Source organism: Euphorbia lathyris, chromosome 9 (assembly GCF_963576675.1).
Source record: "Euphorbia lathyris chromosome 9, ddEupLath1.1, whole genome shotgun sequence".
Lineage (NCBI taxonomy): Eukaryota > Viridiplantae > Streptophyta > Magnoliopsida > Malpighiales > Euphorbiaceae > Euphorbia > Euphorbia lathyris.
In genome coordinates, this window is record NC_088918.1 from 19,466,646 (window position 1) to 19,489,355 (window position 22,710).

At 34.5% G+C, this 22,710-nt stretch overlaps 2 protein-coding genes across 3 annotated transcripts; one reads left to right on the top strand and one right to left on the bottom strand.

Annotated features, from left to right (window-relative positions):
• Positions 1-3,000: 3,000 nt before the first annotated feature.
• On the top strand, positions 3,001-12,412 carry LOC136206259 (long chain acyl-CoA synthetase 7, peroxisomal-like). Of its 2 annotated transcripts, none has more exons than XM_065997240.1 (24): positions 3,001-3,348; positions 3,530-3,590; positions 3,677-3,754; positions 3,903-3,974; positions 4,096-4,177; positions 4,299-4,404; positions 4,478-4,554; positions 5,030-5,074; positions 5,181-5,267; positions 6,126-6,215; positions 6,310-6,389; positions 6,504-6,597; positions 7,841-7,929; positions 8,115-8,203; positions 8,539-8,668; positions 8,767-8,885; positions 9,816-9,939; positions 10,015-10,101; positions 10,464-10,567; positions 10,645-10,730; positions 10,999-11,085; positions 11,171-11,257; positions 11,977-12,077; positions 12,180-12,412. In XM_065997240.1, the coding sequence occupies exons 1-23, from the start codon at positions 3,234-3,236 to the stop codon at positions 12,070-12,072; spliced, it is 2,085 nt and encodes a 694-aa protein (XP_065853312.1). In that variant the 5' UTR covers positions 3,001-3,233; the 3' UTR covers positions 12,073-12,077; positions 12,180-12,412. The 2 variants fall into 2 exon arrangements, with proteins under 2 accessions (XP_065853312.1, XP_065853311.1); XM_065997239.1 differs by having other exon boundaries at positions 3,003-3,348; positions 12,167-12,412.
• A 517-nt stretch (positions 12,413-12,929) lies between these two features.
• On the bottom strand, positions 12,930-20,106 carry LOC136206507 (aminopeptidase P2). The gene is made up of 13 exons (XM_065997582.1): positions 19,700-20,106; positions 19,325-19,450; positions 19,079-19,198; positions 18,509-18,784; positions 18,111-18,283; positions 17,405-17,659; positions 16,612-16,763; positions 16,330-16,520; positions 16,020-16,128; positions 15,517-15,671; positions 14,691-14,783; positions 13,900-13,980; positions 12,930-13,170 (listed from the first exon to the last, which is right to left on the bottom strand). Exons 1-13 carry the CDS (start codon positions 20,036-20,038, stop codon positions 13,099-13,101), a joined length of 2,142 nt encoding a protein of 713 aa, XP_065853654.1. The 5' UTR covers positions 20,039-20,106; the 3' UTR covers positions 12,930-13,098.
• Positions 20,107-22,710: the final 2,604 nt, after the last annotated feature.

Below are 22,710 nucleotides of genomic sequence, written 5' to 3' on the forward strand. Positions count from 1 at the left end.
CATTTGAAATTTGAACCATAGAATCCTTATGCATAGATCTAAGTCCTAGCCGAAGAGTTTTTGAGTTTCGGCAATGTTTGGAGGGAAATGTCTTAGACAGAGTTTCGAGGCGAATTGCACGGGTTTGTGGTTTTCAATTAATAGCCAAGGTAAGTAACTATCAACTATATTTTGAGTTTTATGTATATAGATAAATATATATCAAAGATTTTTCAGAAATTGATATTTTAGGATTATGCAGGAATTTTGTAAACATTAGGGTTTTTCGTGATTTTGCTTTTTATTGTGAAATTACGGTTCAAATGAAGCTATTGATTATGCTTCTATGTGAATTTCAGATTTTACTTGATTATGTTGATTTAAGGCTTAATTTGGTTGATTTACATATATACATATATGTTTTTGGTTTCAATATATATCTATATTGAACAAAATGAATTTGATGATTTCTTACTAATTTTTTTGGATTGAGAAATCTGTTGCGGTTATTGTTGTTATTATTTTGGATTGAAGTCCAAATATGATTTTTATGATACAAAAGGGCTAATTGAAGCCAAATGATTTATGGTTATGAAATAGTTTGAAATTTGATTGTGAAAGGATATTTGAACACATTATGATTTTATATCCATCTAGAGTAATCCGGATCGGTGGTTTTATATTTGAAGACCATGTTCAGTGAGGGACATGGCCTGTGTACACAGTGTGAAAGACCTATTGGGTATGGCAAAGAAGTGTCGGGTAAGACCATATGGGATATGCAATGTTAAGAGACGTCTCGACTATATATGTGGTTATGGATTGATACTTAAGGGGAGAAACTCGAGGATGGATACAACGTTTTAGGTTCATTTGGATTATGTTTTCGTTTATGATTGATTTTGATATAAGCTTTTACGTTTGCTTGAATACGATTTGGTTTGATAAAACACTTATTTGATTACAAGTTGATTTGATAAAACATTTATTTGATTATGAATTGGTTTAATAAAATTATATGAACTTTGGTTTTGAGTATATTTTATAAGGTTTTGATTAAATCACTTTTTAAATGTATATATGTAGCTATGTTAAGTAAACTTGGTTTTTTATAGCTGATAGCTTCTTACTGAGATTTTTGTCTCACGTTTTTAAATGTTTTAATGTTTTTAGGTGATAAAGTACAGGATATAGAGAAGGTTACCGACCGATTAGATGAGGTTTGGAAGTTGGCTGCTTATTGTTAGAATTATGGTTAGAACTTTGGTATTTCAATTGTAATATAATATGATATTATGATATTGAGATAAATTGGAGACTCCTAAGTATTGATTATGATCTTTCTATTTCACGCCCGATGCCGATTGAGGTCATTTAGGGTCGGGTGTGACATTTAATATATATAAATATTTTTTATTTATTTATTATATTATACGGTTCGATCAATCTGAAATATCTGATTCGACTAAATGACTCATGACTCTTCTATAAATCTCGGTTTGATTTCAGTTCTAACATTGATTTTTATTAAATTTGATTTGAAATGGTGCGAGGAGGCGTGTCTTCCTGACATCTTGAAAGGGTCCTCGGCATAAATGAGTTGACATAAATTTGGGGAAAAAATAAATGAACATAGTGTAAGACTTTTTTGTTTACCACAAAGCAATAATTGTTTTATATTGTGATAACATAATTACATAAATACATAAATACTCCATGTGGGTTTGATTCTTGACAAAAAAAAAAAAAATTAAAAAAAAAATAAAAAAATCAGTGACTTTTCTAACTAATATTAATAATATCAATAATAAATTTTACTCAATAATAAAAATAATACTTTTTTTGATCTTAATAATAAAAATAATACTCATGATAGTGTCGTATAGCTATTCAAGTATATAAATAATAGCTATTCAATATGACACATTATTTATTGTTATGGTTTAGTGTTGTTGGAAAAAAATTGATTTTTCAAAAATCAGAATTCTTTATTTTATAAAAAGCTAATTTTCATGTATAAAAACAAATAAAAGACAAACAAGAAATGAAAATAAAGGAAACAAACATCCTTGTAATATCAACACGATAGAAAATTTATTATAAATTTTGGATATAACGAAATTTAGATGTTTAGGGACAAAAAAATTTCCGTCAATAAATACAAGAGAAAGTAATAAATAAAGTTTGTGTTTTGAGATTTTTAAAATTAAAAGACAAATAAGAGGTGAAAATAAAGGAAACAAACACCCTTGTAATATCAACACGATAGAAAATTTATTACAAATTTTGGATATAACGAAATTTAGATGTTTAGGGTCGAAAAAATTTCCATCAATAAATATAAGGAAAAATAATAAATAAATTTTGTGTTTTCATTCATTTTCAAACATATTCACATGTTTCAAAATGTGACAAACAAAGCCTCGTGCTTACATCTTTAGCAAACAGTGTCGAACACTGTTATTTATTGTTGCTGTTACTACTGCTTGCCGATCTTTTTTTAGAAGGCAAAAAAATTTGTTATCCTCATTTCAGTGTCCTTTTCCATGTCTCTCTTATAAAAAATGGTCATTTTTTATTGTGTAGGTCATTTTGGCTCATAAAATATATTATTTTAATTAAGTGACAAACAAAACCTCGTGCTTACATCTTTAGCAAACAGAGCATCGTTGTTTATTGTTGCTGTTATTACTGTTTGATGATTTTTTTTAGAAGGGAAGAAAATCCGTTGTTTCCATTTCAGTGTCCCTTTCCATATCTTTCTCATAAAAAAGTATCATTTTTTTATTAAACGAAGACTGTTTTTTTTTTTTTTTTTAACGAAAGATATGTAGAAAGGGACACAAAAATTGAGACAATATATATATATATATATATATAAAATATGGAGAGCTCTGATTTTGAGATATAAAATATTACCTAACTAAACATCTAGGACTACAACCCATCTTTCTAAAACAAGCAGAATTTAACAACTCTACTTTATTTAAGACGAAGTAGCTACTACAAAAGTGAGTGATGAAAGGAGTATTTTTGGCTTGTAATCATGTAAAGAGTAAAGACTAACTGAAATAAACAAAGAAAAAAGGAAAAAGAGAACTTCCTTTTTCTCGCGGTATACACATGCCAATGGGAACCGTGCCCTTTGATCCAATCCATTTCTTTTAGTCTTAACTCAATTACTATAATCATCTTCTTTCCCTCCCATTCTCCCGAGAAAATTTTCTACCTACCATTTTTCCTGAGAAAATTCAATGGAATCCACAGCTCAACGTCGCCTCAATGCCATTCAGGGCCATCTCCTTCCCTCCACCACCGACGATAACACACTTCTCCAGGCTAATCTCACTGCTTCGCATTTCTTCCAAGGTAACACCTATCTGTCCTTCTGCGACTAATGCGACTACGAGCGTATGTTTTTTTCCAAATGTGATTCATCAAGTGTGCTTTTCTTACTGGAGTCTGCATATCTTGCTCTTTTCGTTTCGTTTTGCATTATCTTCTTCATTTGGTTAATTGAAGTATCGTGTAATTGAATTTTAAAATTTAGGCGAAAAGTACAGTGTGATTCTACCTGAGAAGTTGCACACAGGGAAGTGGAATGTCTATCGGTACGTTTGAAATTTGAATCATTACCTTTGATACAATCGTTTATGTTTGTAGATTTTGTTAATATTATCATTTTTCTTATGAACAGGTCCGTACGGTCCCCGTTGAAGCTTGTAAATAGGTTTCCTGATCATCCTACGATTGCCACGTTACACGATAATTTTGTGTAAGCATCTCTCTGTTTCCCTTGGTTGAATTAATTGTTTTTTTTTCAACTGGAAAATCTATATAGAAATAGTCTAGCCTATAAAAAGAAACTAGATAGAGTATAATTACTGGAGATGGGAGACTATGTCGTTGATTTTGATTTTCAGGCATGCTGTTGAAACTTTTCAAGACTGTAATTACTTGGGCACACGAATTAGGCAGGATGGAACAGTTGGAGAGTAAGAATCTCTCTTCTTCTTTATCTATGTGTTAATGCTGAGCAAGTTTAATATCCTGCATTAGTTTATAATGACTGCAATTTTGAAATGAGATTTCATCACTTGTGCTCTACAATGAAAGTTACACGTGGATGACATATGGAGAAGTAGGCACAGCTAGAGAAGCAATAGGTTCTGGTCTTCGTTATCATGGGATACAAAAGGTAAGTTGCTTTTTGGATACAAAATTCTTTGTCTTTCTGATACTAGCATCATTGGTTATACTTTGTACTTCTACATGATGTATCCTGTAAATGTAGTTTCATTTGGTTTCTTGTGAAATAGGGAGCTTCCATTGGAATGTATTTTATAAATAGACCAGAGTGGATGATTCTGGATCATGCTTGTGCAGCGTATTCTTACATCTCAGTTCCCTTATATGACACTCTTGGTTTGTATCTTTGTCGTGTACATCTTACTCATCTGATTCTGCATGTCATTAAATTGTTTAATGCTATGTGCAGGTCCTGATGCTGTTAAGTATGTTGTGGATCATGCTGATCTGCAGGCTATCTTTTGTGTCCCTGAGACTTTGAACATCGTCAGTTTATCTCTGCTTCTTAATAATATTTTATACTCTACAATATGGCTGGTGATTTCGTTTAGAAATTTGATATCTGATGTGTTAACTAATATGTAAAGTGTGAAACTGACTAGCTGTCAGATCATTCTTAAGAAATTATTCATTAGCGACACTTTTTGATGCATGAATTCAAACAATTTGTTTTTGGACTATATTATAAACTACAAATCCGGTGATTATCTGAGTTCCTCCAAATCAGTTTTTCGGAGTTTATTCTTTGTTTTAGTTTTTCCTTTATCTATTTATTGTGTTGTATTTTATATAAATTCTTGAAATTGATGGCTGTGATAAAGCTAAAGTAATACGTATGAACTTTTTCTTTATCTGCTTGGTAGTTGGAGGTGGATCCTTCTATTACATGTATATTGCTTATTTTATGTGCTGTTTTTTTTAGGTTTTATAATGTATCTAATTTCCTTCTTTGAACTTGCAGTTGCTCAGCTTTGTATCTGAGATTCCATCAGTGCGACTTATTGTGGTCTGTATGTTTGAATGGATTTCTTGAAAAAACCATTAATTCACCAGGTACAAAGAAGATTTCTGGTTGCAGTACCTTTTTAATTTTGTCCTCCTACTGACAACAGGTAGTGGGAGGAGTAGACAGACAGTTACCACCTCTTTCTTCAACATCTGGAATCAAGCTCATAGCTTATCCAAAACTGCTTGCTGTGGTAATTTGTCTCCTAAAACTTATGTCATCTAGATGTGAACAACATTCCTAATATTTTTTATATTTGTCATATTAAGATTGTGTAAAATGAGATAAATGCAATAATTGCAATAAGTATGATTACATTATATTTTTACGTTCTTAGAACTTGGGTGGGCATATAATGGATGTTAATAAGGGTATATATGTTCCTTTGCTTGAAAAGCTAATGAGACAGTTGTTCCCATGGTATTAAAGTCAAAGCCATGGGCCATTTATCATTTGTTTAGAATTTGGACAAGTGAATATTTGATCATGTCTGAACAGGTGGGTGGGTTGTGATAATAGCTTTCATATCACTTGTGAGTGTTCTGTGTGATTGGAAAATTATGAAGATTTTTTTTTCCCGTCTTTTCTTAGGAGCGGCCTCTTGCCAAAAAAATTGCTCCCAGTACACCCTTGTGGTGGGACCCCTCCCCGGACCCTCGCTTAAGCGGGGACGCGTAGTGCACCGGGCCGCCCTTTTCTCTTGCTGAAAAATACTGCATTATTCTTTTGCCTCCCTTTATCTTACTAATAATTTCTTATTTTATGCTGAAGAGAAAAATCTGACAGTCTTGAATAGATTGCTTTGATGTACCAAAAAGTCTAGTCGTTTTTCCTATTCTTCTCAAATGCATATCGAGTCATTTAAAATTTTAATTATTAATTGTGGATTTTACTAGTAATTTGATTGATGAACTTCTAATTTTGTCCTAGATATGTGATCAGACTAGTCATTTCCCTATGGAACAAGGGTCAAACTTGTTGCCATCTGCTTTTACATGGACTGATTATCAACTGAAATTTCGGGTCACCTTATAAAGATTTTTTCTTTTAGGGCCGCAGTAATCGGCAGCCTTTTACACCTCCTAAAGCTGAGGACACAGCAACTATATGTTACACCAGTGGTACTACTGGCACCCCAAAGGTAGGGAGTAGGGACTTATGGTCTTCAAATGCACTTTCTGGCCTTCTGTAGCTAAAGTATTATGTTCATGGTGATTTGTTTCTTCTTTGGAAAGGGAGTTGTCCTGACACATGCAAACTTGATTGCAAGTGTTGCTGGTTTCAGTATTGCAATTAAATTCAAACCCTCAGATATGTAAGTCCTGTAATTAATTTGAAATATGATGCAAAGATATTCCTAGAGATAAGACTTTTGCTGGAAGGAATTTCATTTTTCTTAATCTGGTTAATCACTTTTGGCTTTTTGCAGTTATATATCTTATCTTCCTTTAGCTCACATATATGAACGAGCCAACCAGATTATGTGTGCTTACTCTGGTGTTGCTGTTGGCTTCTATCAAGGGGTATAGATTTCACGTCTGTGTTACTCTTTATGTGAAGGCCTTATCAATCTCGACGAATAAAGGGTCAGTTTGGCTCCTAAACTTGGCTTGCAGGACCAGTTCAGTTTGGCCTAAAATGAACTTTAGGTATCAATTTAGTTTACACCTTGGCATCTTTGGTTAAATTAGTCCAAGTGACACATGTCAGCATATGATTGGTGATTTTTGACACATCAGTTTTTTTTATGATCACACGTCATTTTGGACTAATTTGATCCAAATTAACAAAGTGAAGGGTGAAATTAATACTTAACGTTCATTTTGGACCAAATTGACCCTTCAAGCCTAGTTGAAAGGCCAAATTGACCTTTTATCCTTGTTTCAATGCAGGAGTTGTGTGTGGGGGGGTGGGGGGTAAAGAGTTTCTTCTATCCTAGTGGTTTGAATTATATATTGCAAGTCTGTTTGCATAAATGGCTAATAATCTAAACAACTAGGTGAGATTTCTTTGATATTAAATTTTGGTAATTCAGTTTATTACTGCACATTTAGAACTAAAAAGTATCCTTAACTAGTGCCAGAGATAGTAGCTTACCATAGAGATCATTCTAGTGCGAGGCATGCAGATATCTAATGATATAAATGTATGGTTTTGGCCTTGGGGTCTTACAAGATCTCTGCATGGCATAATAGTAATACTAGTGGATCATTTAATTTCTTTTACTCTATTTAGAGAGGAAGTGGTTGCATGTCATTATAGTAATACTGTACATTAGTCCACTACAGTTATAATATCCAAATTAGCTGTGCTATATATTTGTCCAAAAACAACGAATGCTACTAAAGTTATGGGGCGAATTTCCATGTCAAACTTAGTCAAATGTTTTCTTCTCAGTTTAGATATCCTGGCAATCTATTTTCTTGGAGGAGAAAATATCTCAAACACAATAATCTATTCATCTTTAAAGGTTATGAGGGTTCCTATTAACTATTCTTAGTATGTTCTGCAAAAAGGATTGCTGGCAGTTCCATCTGGTGACCTGATATATTGTACAAGTGGTCATGGCTGAAAGTTCTTTTTTTTTTTTCTAAAACAAAATAAATTAAGCGGAATAATGGATTGCATAAAAAAATGTCTTTAGAGATCTATATACTAAGAATTACTCTGCGGTCATGTGCTGTTCTTATCAATTGCTTAACAGGTTAATTGTGGGATGCATCTTCATTTGAGAATTTTTCTCAGTTTGATTCCTTTCTTCTGCAGGACAACCTGAAGTTGATGGATGATTTGGCTGTTCTAAGACCTACAATATTTTGTAGTGTTCCTCGGTTATATAATCGTATATATGATGGGTAAGATTGTGTTGAAGAGGTCCATGTTTTATTCGGTTACGTTATGTATTATATACTCCAGGGCTGATTGGAAAAGAGAGATTCATGCAGCTCACTTCAACTAGTAGGGATAAAGGCTTGTTGTAGTCATTTGGTGTATATAATATGCTCCATTCAGTCATGTTGAATTACATTGATGATCACAGAATTATAAATGCTGTGAAGACTTCTGGTGTTTTGAGGGAGAAGCTATTTACAACTGCCTACAACTCCAAGAAGCAAGCCATTATAAGTGGTATATGTGACTATGTCTAGACTCTAGCATTGAATTCTTGCATCTTCTTAGTTGGTTCTTATCTCAAATATATCCTGAATCTTCTTATTGGATGTCTTAAGTAACCTGTAGCAACATTCATCAAAATACCACCATATAATAGTATGTGCACACAGCTTTCTTTTCTTGTAATCAAATTTAACTAGTTTGCAATTCCTAAATATGCATGGTAATAATTCTGAAAGTAGATCTTTACACTAACTGTCAGGTTACCTTAAAATGGTAGGTGCATAATGTATGGACGCTTCCTTCTTCCTACTTACCACTGTTTATTGATGTTAAATATGACTTTTCAGGCCGAAATCCATCACCAATGTGGGACCGATTGGTATTTAATAAAATAAAGGGAAAGCTTGGGGGCCGAGTTCGTTTTATGGGGTCAGGTGCTTCACCTTTGTCACCTGATGTAATGGACTTTCTAAGGGTGTAAGTTGATCTTCATTCTACAATATCTCATATTGAATAGCTATTCTTTGTGTACATGTACCATTAGCGATTAAGAACACATATATCAACTATTGCAGGTGCTTTGGCTGTCAAGTATTTGAGGGTTACGGAATGACTGAGACATCTTGTGTGATAAGTGTCATGGATGAGGGTGACAATTTATCTGGTCATGTTGGGTCCCCTAGTGCCGCCTGTGGTTGGTGTTAACTGTTGCTCAGCAATCAATTGAATCTTTTTAGTGATTGCTTATTTGCTAACAGCATAGTTAATTGTTCGTCATCTGTATGGGTGGACATATCAACCTAACATGTAAATGTAATCTTGTTGGCATATTTAGTTATATTCATGATACAGAGAAATAACCATGTTCTTTGAAGATAGATAGCGCTGGGTACATAAAAGGGGTGGGGCTCATCCGTTTTCAGAATGAATATGAGTTCTCTCACTCATATGGAAAGTCAAATTTTCATATATTTTTGGTATTCTTATCCAGCAGGTGATTAGGATACAATGTGTCAATTAAGTATATTTAAGTGGCTAAAGGAAGGGAGCTTCATATGAATCAAAAGGAAAGCAAGCGATTAATTTTCATGAACTAAAAAAACTGAGTATAGATTCGAGGAGATTTGTCAAGCCCTACACAGTAGCACAAACAAGGTCTTATGTAACTTCTTAGCGCAGAAGAAGCTATCCTAGCTTTATCATCTTCAAAAGTTTTGAATTTTTTTATGATGGAAGATGATGAATTTTTTTGAAATTTTAGGACCATCTGGTTTCAATTATGCTAGGGTAGAGTTTCTGATTGACTAAAGTAAAGCTTTGTTCATTCATTCCTCTGAGATAGCAATCTAAGCATTTATGAATGAACAGTAAGAGACTCAAACGTTTTGGTCCTTCTCTATAAGCTTGTGCATTTCTTGTGGACAAAAAAAGCTTCAAGTCTTCGTATTGTAAATGCACATTAGTCTCACGATGCTTCTTGATTTTAGGATGATATGATTACTGAACTTCAAATATTGAAAGATGTGTGATGGTTTTGTTTTGTTTCTGAGTGTGGTTTATTTTATGTGCCTGGCTTTCTACTTGTCTCTGTATGGTCCTTTAAGTCTATGTTTTCCTCTTTCAGAAATAAAGCTAGTAGATGTTCCTGAAATGAATTACACCTCTGACGATCAGCCATATCCGCGAGGAGAAATTTGTGTCAGGGGTCCTACCATCTTCCAAGGCTACTATAAAGATGATGTTCAAACGTATTGAAGTTTATTTGATGAAAATATTTATTTCTTTAGTTGTTCATATGTCTGACAGCCTGCTGAATTGAACAGGAGGGAAATATTTGGTGGTGATGGTTGGATGCATACTGGAGATATTGGATTATGGTTACCTGGAGGACGCCTCAAAATTATTGATAGGTCAGGTTGCTGCTAGCTTTGATTTATTTTAATATTGTATATAGCTATTAACGTTGTTGTCGTGTGACCAGAGGTCACGGGTTCGAGTCTTAGGAGCGGCCTCTTGCCAATTAAATTGGCAAGGGAAGGCTTGCCCCCAATACACCCTTGTGGTGGGACCCCTCCCCGGACCCTCGCTCAGCGGGGACGCGTAATGCGACCGGGCCGCCCTTTTTTATATAGCTATTAACGAATTGTTCTAAATTCTCATCGCTCTTGATGCATGCGATATATTATTCTGAAGTCATATCCCTTGAGAATAAACATTGTTTCAAGGTCGAGTTTCTAGCTCTTCATTGACTTTCTATGTCAACTTCTGACAGGAAGAAAAACATTTTTAAGTTGGCTCAAGGCGAGTATATTGCACCAGAGAAGATTGAGAATGTATATGCCAAATGCAGATTTGTCTCCCAGTGTTTTATATATGGTATGGAAGAATCTGTTACATTCCTAATCAATGATTTAAGTTTTCATATACCCATGAAGTGCTGAATTTCTTTACAGGTGATAGCTTCAACTCCTCTTTAGTAGCTGTAGTTGTTGTGGACCCAGATGTAATTAAAGATTGGGCTGTATCTGAAGGAATCAAGGTTAGGTTTCTGGATTCTGAGATTTAACTTAATGAAAATCCCTGTATGGGTATCCAACCTGTTGAAAACCCTTTTGGGAAGGAAAAAGTACAAAAGTTTAGTTATCTTAGTTTTCATGATGCTCGCTGTCCGAAAGTTTCTTTTGAATGCTTTGTGAGGTGGGCTGCAGGACTAAATTCTTTTGCTTGACTGTTCATTTTTAGAGCTGCAACCTTATTCTTTTTCCTTGTGGTTTTATTTATTCATCTTTATTCAAATCCATTTGCAGTTTGATGATTTAGGACAATTGTGCAATGATCCAAGAGCAGGGACTGCAGTTCTTGCAGAGATGGATGAGGTTGGAAAACAGGCCCAGGTAATTCCATCTAGAGTCATGCTCTCTAACCCACCTGATTGCATTAATATCTTTCATTTATCTTCGTTCTCTGACAATAATGCAGTTGAGAGGTTTTGAATTTGCAAAAGCTGTAACATTGGTGCCTGAACCTTTCACTTTGGAGAATGGCTTATTAACTCCGACATTTAAGGTAAGACAGTTCAATTTTTTCTAGACCCCTGGTCATCAAATTGGTGATAGTAGGTGAAAGTTGAAGTATGGAATCAAATAGAGAAACATTTTTATGAATTTAATACATATTACATAGAGGCTGGTAATTAATATGCTCAGCTACATTATATCAAATATTCATTTGAGAATTAAGTTGAATATGAATGTGAGGTAACCTTTTTGTGATCCTAGAAACAAGTAAAGCAAGCTAGAATACTAAAGCATATATTATTGTGCTTACACAGAAAAAGAAGAGTCCCTTTTGTTGAATGTATTTCATCATCATCGACATAATAATATGTTTTAGTTGTTTAATTGTGAAAAATGAATTAAAAAAAAGGTTTGACTGCAACTGTTGTTTCTGCATCCAAATAGTGTTTATTGGCCTCGAAGTTGCAATGGTAGTTTCCTTCACATGTCGTGTCAATCAGTTTGTCTCTATAAATCGTATTACCGTGTCAGAAATTGTCACGATTAGAACCAGCTCTGTAGATGTTTCTGGTAAATTCTGGTTCGACTAGCTGGCCTTTCCCATTGGTTGTATTATAACGCTACTAGTGTTTCTTTTTAGCTATGTGCTAGATAGAAAAGCAATGGATGCAGAAGACACACACACACACTCTCTCTCTCTCTCTCTCTCTCTCTCTCTCTCTCTCTCTCCTTTTTTTAGTTCCATGTTTTAATTTGAATGTCTTGCAGATCAAGAGACCTCAAGCAAAGGAATACTTTGCGGAAGCCATATCAAATATGTATTCTCAGCTGGCTACATTGAGTCCAATACCGCATAAGTTGTAAAAGAGGTAACAATATCCGCTGTAGCATGCGTTTCATTTATTAATTGTGCCATTTCACTAAATCTTACCAATTCCCATTCGATACATATGTTCAGCTTTCTATTACAGATCAGACTAGCACAACTTCAGATGTACTCTTCAACAATGTCTTGCCAGAATAGCACAAATCCATCTCATTTTTAATCGTATTGGTTCGTTCAAGTTACTTAATCTCACATAATTTTGCTTATTATCAGCTTCGATGATTCTTTATGCTGGAATGATATGCATAAGCCATAATGAGAATGTGTTTTGTGAGTAATTATCTTTCAGAATTACTAATAAAGTAACAATTCATAGCACCTAATTGCCTTTATTTTGGCCCTTGATTTTACCTTCAATTGAACTTTGGATGGGACGTGTTTGTGATTTTTCTTTCAAAATAATGCTTTTAAGAAAAATTCTTCAAGTAAAGTCCAATTAAAAATTTCCTCCAATTATTATAAATGTGTCCAGAATACAAAACCAGTGTTTTAAAATGTGAAAAACCTAGTGATTGGGATCACCAGATTCACTACAAATTTCAGATATCATCAAATGTGAAAAACCCAGTGATTGGATCACCAGATTCATTACAAATGTTAGACCTGATACCTGACATTTATACTGAACTTGGTTTTTAAAACATCGGTTTGTACATCCTTTGGTACAGTTAAAAATAACATTTACAATAAAAATTCTTTTAACTATGCATTACCTTTGGATATACCTTCAAAATAAGCATTATTCTAATCCCCAATGTTTATGAAAAAATTAGGTGGCTTGTACTCTAGAAGCCCTGTAACACAATATTAGTTTGGCTTGCATATAAACGAGAAGTGACAAATAACAGCTTTGTGAAATACAATAGTTGAGCAAAAGAAAGTGGATAAAGATTCACTAGACATAATTTTGTTGAAGGGTGAAATATACACTTTACAAGTACATATAGTTCTATGAGAAAACAATGTTCCAGTTGCCACAGTTTTTCGGGGTTCTGAGTGGTTGATCACAGTTTGACAAGCGGTCTTGTGTTGTTCCAAAGCCATTCGCGAACACGACCATCCAGCAATGGCGATACCTGCAAGATCCTATGTCAGTCTGAACAAATTTGAAATTCCATTCTAAAATGATGGGTTAGGCTATGCTTACTTTGTTTTTTACAAAGTAAGCCTTACTTTGTTTTTTCCACCATTGGATGGTGATGAACTTTGACAAAGTAAAATGATATATTCTATAAAAAGGTATTTGTAACAGAATGATTCGACTTAACGCACATCATGCAACAAAACAAGGTGTCTGGTAGACGTAAAACATAATTTTCCTTCATTTAGCGGATAAACTACAATGGGAACTATCTACTAGAAAATTGTAGCCAATTGATCAAAAGCATTGACCATATATCAGATTTAACCCTTGGCTACAAATCTTTAGGCACATCTCCTTCGAACCAATCTTTATGTCAAATATATCTTGGCAGTTTCCTTAGAGCCAATTAACAAAGATTTGGAAATATGCTTGATAGATTTATCAGTCAAAGACTGAATTATTTAAAAACTAAGTATAATGGCTAAGTTATTTAAAAACTAAAAAGAAATTCATTCAAGTACAGGGCCTAAAAAAAAGCTTTTGCCCATTTATAATGCACTTGTTTTGGATGTAACATGAAAAGTTTATGAAATACTTATATCTTTTTGGTTTCATCCAAAAAAAAAAAAAAAAGAAATGAACACCAACAAAATAAGCAACACAACAGCTAAAATAATTGAAAGGCACCCAAGTTTAACAACATTTCCTAATTTGGTCTTACCTTCTCCCAAACTTGTGAATGGTAATCATTAAGCCAATCAATCTCACTAGCAGAGAGCAAGGATAAGTCTATCAGTTTTGCCTGCGATAGAAACCAGTAAAATTAGATTTACTAGAAGTGAATCTTTAGATCAGCAAAATGCACTAAAGATGATTTCCAAGAGAGAATTCATATGAAACTCAAACCTAAACTATTACTGCAAATAGAGACCATAATGATCCCTTGCAATTACTTGATCCGAAAAGATCAAGAATGTCATTAATCAATGCAGATATCTCTGCAGTCTCGGAGGAAAGTTACACCATAAGGACACTCCTAGCGCCAGGATTAATATTCGATTTATTATGTTTGGATACGAAAGGCGGGGGAATTCTAGTATAATGCATTTTTAATTAGGGAATAATTGTGTCATTGAAAAACTTTGCACATTCTTCTGTTTTTCTTGCAGAGGGTAACAACTTAAATTTAAATTATAAATACATTCCTCAAGCAAGAGAAATTCTTCTACCGTCGCTTAAACTTGGTTTCTAAGCATTTTCTAGCACAAAAGGGCCATAACAAAGTTCAGAGTTGCATTATGTAATATTTGTTGTAGAAATCTTGATTATCGAAAAGTAAAAATCAAGGAGAGCTGATTATGGATCATATACGTCCATAATCTCCTGAATAAATATAAGAAATACGGCCTGCATCTAATCTGCTTATTGCTGGTCAGCGAAGAAAACAAATTTTCTTTGAATGTCAAAATTCATGATAAAAGTATCATCTTTATAATACAATTATTAAAATACCTGAATGGGGAAAAAAGTGAGCTTTTCAAATCCCAGATAATCTACTCCTCCAAAGCGATTTGGAGTTTCGACAACTTCCACATGAAGAAGATTCTGCAAAAGAGTGCAATAGTTAGGAATTACATAGAGAAAGTATTTTCAAAGAGAAATATCAATCCCAGCTGAATGCAGAAAAGGAAATCAGTGATATTTCAACAATTTGAATATGCAAGAAAATCAGACAGCGGTATAATTCATATATATCTACCAAACAGAACTGTCAAGTGAACTACACACAGGACAAAATTGGACATGCATCTAAACAACAATGCATTATAGGAAATGTGTCAGCTACGGGAGTAATCAATTCAGCTAAACCTAATCCATTGCTAGTTGAGATAGTTCACAGAAATCCTTCAAAGAAAATGTGGAAACTTGCAGATTATAGTGAAAAAATGGGAATCAGAACTTCAATATTTCTTTTGCACAAATAAACCTGCCTTTTTCAACCATTACATTCTGATTTTATACCTAAGAGTTTATGTTGGATGGGAAGAAAATAAATAAGAAAAACAAAATAAAATCAGTATCCGAGTATCTTCTCAGATTGCTTTGAGGAAAACTGTTATTTCTACAGCTAAATTGGTGATGTACTCATTCTTGATTCTTCACCGACCAGAATACAATACAATTTCTCTCTCTCACTCTCTCTTTTGGAATAAAAGTTTCACAATTTTGTAGGGTCTTAAGGTCCAAACAAGCACTATATTAAAGGTAATGATATAAAACTGCGGATCAAGATGAAATCATTAACTGTCCATTTTGCATAGCTGAAAGATTATAGTACCTCAATGCGAATTCCAAAAGCATGGTCTTCATAATACCCAGGTTCATTGCTTACTATCATGCCCTTCTGCAAGGGAGTCATATTTCCATATCGATAGCTAATGCTTTGTGGGCCTTCATGAACATTTAATGCAGCTCCTACACCATGTCCAGTCCCTGAATAATTGAAGAAAACACAAAAGTTAATCTTATTATTCCCTATGACTGGCATCACTCTGTGACTGTGATAAAGGGCGGCCCGGTGCACTACGTGTCCCCGCTGAGCGAGGGTCCGGGGAGGGATCCCACCACAAGGGTGTACTGGGAGCAAGCCTTCCCCTACCAATTTATTTGGCAAGAGGCCGCTCCTAAGACTCGAACCCGTGACCTCTTGGTCACACGACAACAACGTTTACCGTTGCGCCAAGGCTCGCCCTCTACTCTGTGACTGTGATATCGCAAAAAAAAAAAAAAAAAAAAAAAAAAATCAATCAGAAATCAGTTTACAATAGGCAGGTCAATTACCATGCCTGTAGTCAAGCCCTATCTTCCACAAACAAGATCGAGCAAATCCATCCAACACGAAACCAGGTGTATTTTCAGGGAATACTGCCTGATCAAGGGCTATATGCCCCTGCAACCTCAGAATCAGAAATAATAAGATCATCAAGCCTTCAAATGCGAAAGTCTTATTGAATATATATTTCAAGCACACAAATAAAACACAAGGTAGGAGGTTGGCTTAAACATCTGTGACAAGTAATTGTCCAACCTGCAATGCCATATGTTCACTGGTAGCTATTACACATAAGAAAGATTCAAAAAGGATAAGCACCTGTAGAACCCGAGTGAAGCATTCCTTCTCACGAGCAGTAGGTTCACCAAAGTGCACTGTCCTGGTTATATCAGTTGTTCCATCAACATATTGAGCTCCACTATCCAATAGAAAGAGCTTTTCTGGATCCACAAAACTACAGCTCTCTACTTCAGGTTTATAGTGTATAATAGCTCCATTAGCACCAGAACCTGAGATGAACATTGAAGTCAGTGAAGAAATTCTAAACAATAATATGGTTGAATAAGCAGACAGTTGTAACAGAATATAGAAGCTATATACCACTTATCGTATCAAAGCTAGTATCCACAAAACCAGCCTGTTCTGAACGGAATTCAAGAAGTTTATCTGCAACATCTACTTCTGTCAGTTTCACATCTTTTTTTAGTTCATCTTCCAGCCAAGCCCAAAACTGTGCAAGAGCAGCTGCATCCCTGCATATTAATTATCTTTACAAGCTTGGACAACATAAAGTCTCAACTCACATTTGCTTTTGTGATTGCCAATGTCTGACATACATATACAATGCGTTCTTCAGGAACATTATCAATTGAATTTCATCAACAAGAAAACAAATGACGTGTAAATTCTAAAACATGGACAATCAAATTGCATGGTGCAACTCTTAAAAACTACATCACAATGAAACTATCTTAACCCGAGTTCATCAAATCTCTTTCTTTCATCCATTAATTCAGTCATCCACGAGCAATTAAAAATTTTCAAATGGGTAAAAATCAAGGTGAACATTCAATGAATTGCATTTCTGACCATGTAGTTTAAGATCCACGAAGCCATCATGACCCATAAAACTCCCAGAATATCATATAAAAAAACTTATTTTTCATAACATTAAGAGCCACTGAAGAAATGGCAATGTTAGAAAAGAAATATCAACTCACTTCACCAAAGCTTGGGTAGAAACACCTCATTTGAGATCTAAATGCATGCTATCGTGTGCATTTCCAACAATAATAAAAAGAAGTTCAACATAATCATCAGTGTTCAACGCAAATAATACAGAACATATTTCATCTGTTCCCTAAATCATATTCCAAAGAAGCCGGCTACTCACCTTAAGTGTGAACTTTTCATGCCTTCTAACTCTGCTGAATTTTTCACTGCTTTTGCCAGAGATATTGGTGATGGCTTAAAAACTCCAGAAGGTCCCTGGAGTTGACCGTTGGAACCATCATATGTCTTAGTTTTACTATTATTGTTATTTCCAAAGTTTTCCAGATGCCTATCACAGGCAGACATGTAGGTGTGGACTACAGCAGCATTCACGGATGAAGTATCCAACCATAATTCAATCCCTTGTAGAGCTAAACTGAAAAGACGAAACAATTGGTTGAAAAAACTTAAGTTTGGCACTTGAATAAAAATGGACAAGCATAATGCTATCGCATAAACAATCCACACCACACATCTCTAGAAGCAATCATTTGCATGTTAGGAGATATGGTAAAGTTTGTGTGTCCACATCCACTAGTTCACATATCTTATCCAATTTAAACTTAACAATCAGGTCAGTCCTTGTTGCAAGCGTGCATGGACATTTGTACATATTCTAGGAAGCTAAAAGTAAGTTTTTCTTCCTATGAATGCAAGTGGAAACTATAACCTCTTCTCGAGAGTACTAATCGATTTAAGGTTTAGATGAAGACGGATCAGCAGCAGGAACCGTAGGGGCACTATGATCGTCCCCATGATTCCCATTTAGAATATTTTGGCAGTGCTATATATATATACATGTGTGTGTGTGTGCATATGGAACTAACCTTTCTATCTCAGGAAGGATGGAATCATAGGGCCTCAATTTGACACCTGCATCTTTCAAATAATTCGATACCGCAGGTGTGATTTTAGAATTGTCCACAAATAATTTGGCTCCATGAATCTCCACTATTAAGTAAGCATATGTCACTGGAGAATGAGGTACATCACCCCCTCTCTGCAAAAAATGACAACGATAAATTACAAAAAAAATCTTTTACATGCTATATGGCATTTATCCTAGAAACAAATCTATTGCCTTTATTTTATATTGATCCCTCACATGGTAGCATAACTTTCAAAGAAAATGCTAAATAATGATTGATGATATCTTCAAGCTCTATATCTATTCTAATGTAAGATTAACTGAAATTGCCTCAAACTAGGGGACTGCAATTCTTACCAAGTTCAGGAGCCAGGCAATTTCATCGAGCATTGAAATAACGATTGCAGATGCACCAACATCAAGAAGCTCGGATCTCAGGGAAGACAGCTTTGACACAACATTCATACCTGCATATTTTAGGTCATGTACTCTAATTGGTTTATTTGGAGATTTTGGCCTTGATTCCTTCCATATTTGATCAACAAGATTTGAATCATACAAGTAAATCAACTTGTGATTCTTCCGAGCTATAGTATCCTTCAACTCCTCAGCAGCATCAAAAGAAAAGAGAAACTGCTCCCTTCACAACATCAAAGATAAAGTGGTATCACAGATTTGGAAAGTGCAGATTCAAAGCTAACCGATATTCCCGTGCAACCATTTTTTTTTTTCAAATAGGAAAGAAGGTAAACTGTGCAAAAGAAAGGTAAAAGCCACATAGCAACATCTAAGCCTTAATCCAAGTACAAAACTAGAATGGACCAAACAGTACAATACATTCAGCTAGTTGAAATTATTTGCTACAAAAATGAAAGTTAAGGAAAAAAAAGAAGGTAGGTCCATTCGGAGGGTTGAGAAATCACTCACAGGATCAATGCCAACTTTAGCTCCAGGAGGCAAAACATCATTAAGCCATTCCATTGCAGTTGGGACTCCAAGATTACCAGCCCGCATGAGGGTCCAACTAGAGTTCAACTGCTTCTCAGCCTAATCAGAAAAGTAAAGAAATAAACAGCCCTTAGTATTTCAGAAGTGGCACTAAGCTAATGCCTTGAGCTGGACGTTGCAGAAGAGGGGAAAAAAGGGTGAACTCATAGCATATTCTTTTCAAACCTGAAGAAAATAACGTCCATCTGTCCAAAGAGCAGCCTTCTCCTTTGTGACAACAGCAGTGCCAGCACTACCGGTAAATCCTGATATATAAGCCCTCCGCATATAACATTCAGCAATGAATTCACTCTGCCAACCACAAAACCAAAATGCTTATTAGGAAAAAATCAGAAAAATCTAAAACCCAAACAATTATCATAAATGCAAAAACTCAATTGGAAAATGACTAGCGATACTAGCCTTCCCTTTTTTTCACTTAGATCAATGAAATAAGATTTGGAAGGATTACAATCCTGAAAAACCTCATCATAGCCCAAATAACCACCACGAATACGATACTGATTTAGACTAAAAGGTATTTCTAGCTGAGAAACTAACCTGGTGAGCATCCTGGGAAGGTATAATATAGGCGTCGATACCAATCCCGGGCTTGGAGAAAAGCTCGCGGAGAGCACGGAGTTTCTCGTCTGGTTCGGATTTAGTGGTGCGGTTCCTCCGAATTTCAGAAGAAGGCTTGGCAGTGATAGAACTGCAATTCTGTAATAAAAATGGGGATTTGGGGACACTAGTATAGAATTTGGGGCGGGTTTTGAAATTGGGGAAAATGGAACGAGGAAATGTGGTAGAGAGAAAACGAGTATAGAGAGAGTGAGAAGATCGAGTAAGTGACGATGTCAACGTGAACGGCTGCATAACTGGTGATGCTAGCGAATACATAATAACCAGAGAAGAAGAAGAAGAAGAAGATAAGCTGTGTCTAGGAGCAATGAAGTTCACAGCTTTGCAGGACATGAACGTGAAAAGTAATCAGCATTCGATTTGAAAAGGAGGAGATTTTCAATTGGCAAAACGATGACGTTCAAGCAATGACATACATGGCCACTCCGCTTTGACTTTAGTAATTGGACGAATAGATAAGCCGCTCCCTTAGCTTAACCGAAATAGTAGATTTGCTCGTTAAACTTTGAGAATGATTCAAAAGCTCCGTAAACTTGTTTATTTCCTAACAAATAAATACAAAAATGTCTTATTAAAAAAAAAAAAAAATACAAAAATGAATGAATAGTCTCTAGTGTTCCTGGTGTAAAATACATGCACGTTGACTAAGTAAAAAGACATGACATATGGCCTAATGCTTGACACTTTGTATGCTGCATGCATTTATGTGCCACGATATTTACATAATGAAAATTACTTTTAAAAAAATGGTAAAAATATGAGACTCTCCTAAGTTCAAACCCTAACTCCCAAAATCAACATATCTCTTGAACCCTAAAATCAACCATTCACTGAAAATTCGAACTATCGTTAAAACCCTAATCTCTGAAAAATGACTTTATGCTTAATCTCAAAGAAATAACCATTCTTAAACATCGGATTTCAAAGTAGGAAGAGGAGAATGTAAAAAGCACGATGTATTTAGAAGATTTAAAGCAATAGTGTCATGTAACTATGTTTTCTATGTAACTTTTATATAAATTCTATTACTTTGATGAGGATGGTTAAAGTATTGTAGTTGCATAAGTATGTTTATTATACTGTATAGAAGTAAGAGCAAATTTGTTTTTTAGAAAATAAAAAACTTGCGAGGGCAGATTCTTATTGAAAATCTTGTTATTTTCATTGTTTTTGTACGCATTGTGTATTATGCAAGATTTTCATTCCATGTGTTTTTTTTTTTTTTTTTACTTATCAGTGGAAAACATGGGTGATATATTATTCGATATTGGGTGGCATCATGAGAGGAAGCTAAAAAAAAGATGGAGGTTGTATGAATTACACTGAGGGTTGTTTAGGTTTTAGGTAATTTTGATCCACACAAAAAATTTATGTTGGATGTTCTTTTAATTATTAGAGAAGAACATACTTCTTGATAGTTTTTTTTATCAAGGAAAAAAGTTCAACAACCAAGTATGTGATCCTTTTTACTACAAAAAATATGGTAAACATATTCTTTTTAGATTGTGAATGATGTTGCTTTGTGTGGTATGACGAAAGGATTAAAAAAATGGATAATGTTAATGTATTTATGGACTCTATTACCGAATGTTGAAGGTATAACATGGCAGATGGGTTTCACAATGTTGATGACTTGACAAGTGTTATAAACATGGTTATTAAGACAACCTCTAATACAATAAGTTATACCGTAGTAAATAAAGATGACAAACCAACTCTTGAGGCATAAAGAAGAAATAACTATTGAGGCATTGAATGTAAAAGATATTTCCGTTAAGGCATTGAACGAAGCTCATGAGGGTAATGTTGATCAAAAGAAGTCATATGCAGGTGGTGTGGATGAGGAGAATGAACTACCACACACACATGTTGAAAGTGGCTCTAGTTCTAGATATGATACAATAGACAATAAACTATATAATGCAAAACTTGAAGTTGTTGATGCTAGTGACATGGATGAAGAGGTTGAAGAGATTATAAACACAGTCTCGAGTTATAAGAAGGAAAAATCTAGGAGGAATAAAGATGTAGGGAAAAGAGAGATAGAATTGAGCAATGTTATAAAAATTGAACCAGATATCAAACTGGATTTACAATTGGGTCAGTGGTTACTTGATCGGACCGGATGATGTAATAAATAAATAATATTTATATATATTAAATATATATAAAATTATTTTGAAATTATTTTTAATTATATATAATCCAATATGTCAATATGGCATGACATAAATTATATATAATCTAGGGTATAATAATAAATAAACCTGTTTAAAAAAAATAATAGTAATTAAATTGGTACATGCACATAGTTCAATTGGTGTATGCAAATAATAGTAATAATATAAGTAATAATATAATCTGGTGTATGTACGTAGTTCAATTTGTGCCTTTTAAAAAAATAAATTAAATTGGTCCTCTCTAAAAAAGAATAGCTGCACATGTTGGGATTTTCTCAACATCATCTTATACCACATCGGAAGAATGCAGCAAGCCATAGAATGTAGGTAATATAAATGTTGTTGGAAACCTAATATGGAAAAGAAAGCAAGTGGTTTAGCTACTTGCCACAAAAATTTGCTTAACAAACTAGGATCACACTGTTTATTGGTCGGACCATCGGTTTCCGGTCTAATCCTGGTTCTATCCGGTTTGTTGTAAATGCAACAAACCAGTTCAATTCGACTGGAGAATTGACTGATTCCTGGTTCAATCGGTCGAACTGATCGATCCAGTTCGAGTTTTATAACATTGGAATTGAGGGAAGCAGGTGCTGATAATATTGGGTTTGATGACTGGTTGAAAGAAGGAAACAATTATGAAGGCAAATTGGGGGGTGATGAAGATAAAGAAGGAGTTGATGGTGGATAGAATTGCCAGGCATGAGAAACAAAAGAATCCATTATGATCCTAACTGTGAGGAGACATTA

Coding starts and splice junctions, on each gene's coding strand:
- LOC136206507 (XM_065997582.1), bottom strand. CDS start 20,038: ATGTATTCGCTAGCATCACCAGTTATGCAGCCGTTCACGTTGACATCG. Junction 18,284..18,508: donor TTGCCTGGCTCCTGAACTTG/GTAAGAATTGCA, acceptor CATTTTTTGCAG/AGAGGGGGTGATGTACCTCA. Junction 15,672..16,019: donor AGGGCTTGACTACAGGCATG/GTAATTGACCTG, acceptor TCAATTATTCAG/GGACTGGACATGGTGTAGGA.
- LOC136206259 (XM_065997240.1), top strand. CDS start 3,234: ATGGAATCCACAGCTCAACGTCGCCTCAATGCCATTCAGGGCCATCTC. Junction 8,886..9,815: donor GTCCCCTAGTGCCGCCTGTG/GTTGGTGTTAAC, acceptor TTCCTCTTTCAG/AAATAAAGCTAGTAGATGTT. Junction 11,086..11,170: donor AGGTTGGAAAACAGGCCCAG/GTAATTCCATCT, acceptor ACAATAATGCAG/TTGAGAGGTTTTGAATTTGC.